Source organism: Brassica napus, chromosome C3 (genome assembly GCF_020379485.1).
Source record: "Brassica napus cultivar Da-Ae chromosome C3, Da-Ae, whole genome shotgun sequence".
NCBI lineage: Eukaryota > Viridiplantae > Streptophyta > Magnoliopsida > Brassicales > Brassicaceae > Brassica > Brassica napus.
The window spans coordinates 67,561,083-67,565,113 of NC_063446.1; the positions used below are offsets into that span (position 1 = coordinate 67,561,083).

At 43.3% G+C, this 4,031-nt stretch overlaps 1 protein-coding gene across 1 annotated transcript; it reads left to right on the top strand.

The window, feature by feature from the left end:
* On the top strand, positions 1-2,991 carry LOC106361018 (arginine decarboxylase 2). The gene has a single exon (XM_048750377.1). The coding sequence runs from the start codon at positions 714-716 to the stop codon at positions 2,775-2,777; it is 2,064 nt and encodes a 687-aa protein (XP_048606334.1). The 5' UTR covers positions 1-713; the 3' UTR covers positions 2,778-2,991.
* The last annotated feature ends 1,040 nt before the right edge of the window (positions 2,992-4,031 follow it).

Consider the following 4,031-nt stretch of genomic DNA (forward strand, 5'->3'; position numbering starts at 1 on the left):
AAGATACATATTCTTATAAAATCATAATTTCCTTTTCATTTATTTTGACAAATTCCCCAAATTATGGTATTTTTAGACCTGGAATATATTTTGATGATATATAACTAAAATGGTACGTCACAAATTGCTAAACCGAATCTATGGCATAGGAAACTAAATCAAGGATACGATTATTCTACGTTCTTCTTTTATGCGGTGTAGTAAAAGTAATAAAAAGGCGTTGAAAAACATGAAAAGTTTTTAAAGTGATATCATAATGGGCCCTACGGCCCACTTGCTTCCTTGGTAACCTCCTTCTCCTTCTCCTCCTCCTATATAAACAAGAGCAAGCTCCCTTCATCAATCTCACGCCTCCCTTCATCAATCTCTATTTTCTTACGCATTCTCCCTAGAAACCTCACATTCTCTTCCTTCTCCACAAAACCCGGATCTCTGCATGGTAAGGGAATAAAACTCGTTGTTGATTTCCTTTTTTTCCCTTTAATTTTCACCATAAATTTTCAAGTTTTCACCTGAAACATTCACCGTGGAGATTCTGGCATCGGGTCGGGGCGCAAGAGGTGGGTTTCACGGCGGAGACAGATCCATCTTCCCCCTTCTTCTGAGGGGATAGCCGAGGCTCCGGCCTCGGCGGTTTTCAAGCCCCTACCTTTACAAAATCCGAGACTCAATAGTTTTTTTGTTCCGTCGTCGTCGTCGTCGTTGCTGAAAAGATGCCTGCTCTAGCTTGCGTCGATACCACCGCCTTTCCCCCGCCGCCGTCCGTTGTTTCCGACACCTCTTGCCGTTGGAACTCCTCCCTCTCCGCCGCTCTTTACCGGATCGACGGATGGGGAGCTCCCTACTTCACCGCCAACACCTCCGGCAACATCTCTATCCGTCCTCATGGATCCAACACTTTGCCTCACCAAGACATCGATCTGTTGAAAGTTGTTAAGAAGGTAACGGATCCTAAGCCGTTAGGCGGTTTGGGATTGCAGCTCCCGGTTATCGTCCGGTTCCCTGACGTTTTAAAAAACCGGCTCGAGTGTCTCCAGTCCGCGTTCGATTTCGCGGTTCAGAGCCAGGGGTACGATTCGCATTACCAGGGCGTGTATCCGGTTAAGTGCAATCAAGACCGGTTCGTGGTGGAGGACATTGTGAAATTCGGATCTGGTTTCCGGTTCGGTTTGGAAGCTGGGTCTAAACCGGAGATTCTCCTCGCTATGAGCTGTTTGGTTAAAGGTAACCGCGAGGCCTTTCTTGTGTGTAACGGTTTTAAAGACGTTGAGTATATATCTTTGGCTCTGCTTGGGAGGAAGCTAGCGTTGAACACTGTGATTGTGTTAGAGCAAGAGGAAGAGCTTGATTTGGTTATTGATCTGAGTCGGAAGATGAACGTGAGGCCTGTGATTGGGTTACGAGCTAAGCTGAGGACCAAACACTCTGGTCATTTCGGATCAACGTCTGGTGAAAAGGGCAAGTTTGGTTTGACTACTAGTCAGATTGTTCGTGTTGTGAGGAAGCTTAGGGAAAGTGGTATGCTTGATTGTCTCCAGCTTCTGCATTTCCACATTGGGTCTCAGATTCCGTCGACGGCTTTGCTCTCTGACGGTGTTGGGGAAGCTGCTCAGCTTTACTGCGAGCTCGTGCGTCTCGGTGCGGGAATGAAGGTTATCGATGTTGGTGGCGGTTTGGGGATTGACTACGACGGGTCTAAGTCTGGGGAATCGGATCTCTCCGTTTGTTATACTCTGGAGGAGTATGCTGAAGCTGTTGTGGCTTCTGTTCGGTCTGTATGCGACCGGAGATCGGTGAAGCATCCTGTGATATGCAGCGAGAGCGGAAGAGCGATAGTCTCTCATCATTCAGTCTTGATCTTCGAGGCTGTTTCCGCGGCTAAACCAATGGCTCAGGCTCATCACGATGATATTCAGTTCCTGCTTGAATGTGACGAGGCTAGAGTTGATTACGAGGATCTATACGCTGCTGTGATGCGTGGGGACCAAGAAAGCTGCCTCCTTTACGTGGACAAGCTGAAGCAGAGATGTGTTGACGGTTTCAAAGACGGTGTTTTGAGCATCGAGCAGTTGGCTTCTGTTGATGGGTTATGCGAGTGGGTGCTGAAGGCTATAGGCGCGTCTGATCCGGTTCAGACTTACAATATCAACCTTTCGGTTTTCACTTCGATTCCTGATCTGTGGGGGATTGATCAGCTGTTTCCTATAGTTCCTATCCATAAGCTCGACCAGAGGCCAGGGGCTCGCGGGGTCTTGTCGGATTTGACGTGTGACAGCGATGGGAAGATTGATAAGTTCATAGGCGGCGAGTCCAGCTTGCCGTTGCACGAGCTAGACGGCGGCGGTGGAGGAAGTTACTTTTTGGGTATGTTTCTTGGAGGGGCTTACGAGGAGGCGCTAGGTGGAGTGCACAATTTGTTTGGCGGGCCAAGCGTTGTCAGGGTCTCTCAGAGCGATGGACCGCATAGCTTTGCAGTGACCCGAGCCATGCCTGGTCAGTCGTCTGCGGATGTTCTCCGAGCGGTGCAGCATGAGCCTGAGATAATGTTTCAGAGTCTAAAGCACAGAGCAGAGAAGTTGATGCATACCAAAGGTGGTGGTGAAGATGAAGATGATGAGGAATTGAACAACGTTGTGGCTTGTCTTGATCGTTCCTTCAACAACATGCCGTATCTCGCGACTGAGCCGGCATCTATGAGTAACTCCCTTTCAGCTGCGATTAGTAACCTTGGCTTTTATTACAGCGACGAAGACGGCTTCGACTACCTTTCCGCGTGACAAAGGTAGTCCGTCTGGTTTGTTGTTGCATCTTATCATAAAATCGTCATTGTACGATTTCTTAGTTTCTTTTAAAATAATAATCATATGGTTGAGAACCATCTTTGTTTAAGGTTTTAATTTGAGGATCCGAATGATAAAAATCACTTTTGTGAAATTCGGATCTTTGTATGTTATTTCATTTTTTTATAAAAATAAAAGACCATTATAAGAACTTTTTTTTTTCAAGTTCAAACGATGAACAACTTGGTCTTCTTGTCTACCACTAGATTTTTATGAGTCTCTTTCAAACCGATGAATTGTATGCAATGCTACAAGTAGCCCCTTCATTATCTTAGGCCTTAGGTTTGGCCGCATCTTGAAGACTGGAACGCCGTCGTGGACGATGTGGTTAATAGCAAAGAGAGCAAGACAACATTCACATGTTATATATGTTAGACTCTGACATGTATTTGTTGTTATTGACTTGCTTCTTTTTTGATTAGGCTTTGGGAAGCGGTTGAATATTATGTGGCTCACGTTTGTATTGTATTTTTCTTTATATTTTAGAACACGGCTTGGACATATTTTCCTTTTTACGTGGAGAAAACTTTGGACAAAAAAAAGCATATTCAAGATAGTGTGTTGTCTTCGTTCTAGCTGTCAGGTTGTTGGCGATCATGCAAAAAAAAAACATATAACAATCCAATAGTATAAGATAAGAAGGAATCAAATTTAAGTGGTTCAAGAAAAAAGCTTTACGAAGATGGCATAGTATCCTATATGGTTCATGTTATCAATTTGTAGATGAACGTGTCGTGTCACTTTTGTGGTTTGTTCTTGTTCATATATATTAGAAAACATATGCATGGTTGATATATAAATTGGAATCATACTTCAAAATACAAAAACTGGAGTTATATTTATATTTTTTTCTAAAGAGAGAGTGAAACAGAAGAATAAGAAAGAAAAAAATGATTGTTGTCCCCTATTAAATAAATTTTACATGATTTATCGACACAATATCATCTAGCTATAAAAAGACCAAGCAAGCCGAACGATGAACGTGAGATATAAAGATCAATCACGCACATGAAGATTGATGAGCTTAGATTTAGAGAAGAAGAATTGTATATTGTAACATACATCACGCTACAAGAAATGTAAAGTGGTACATCAGTCTGATAATGTGAATGAGATCATACATTGAGATGCATTCATTTATCACCATATCTTATAGAGAAGATAACAATAACATAGCACAATAAGATATTT

Excerpts from the sequence above, each read along its gene's own strand:
- LOC106361018 (XM_048750377.1), top strand. The coding sequence starts at position 714 with ATGCCTGCTCTAGCTTGCGTCGATACCACCGCCTTTCCCCCGCCGCCG.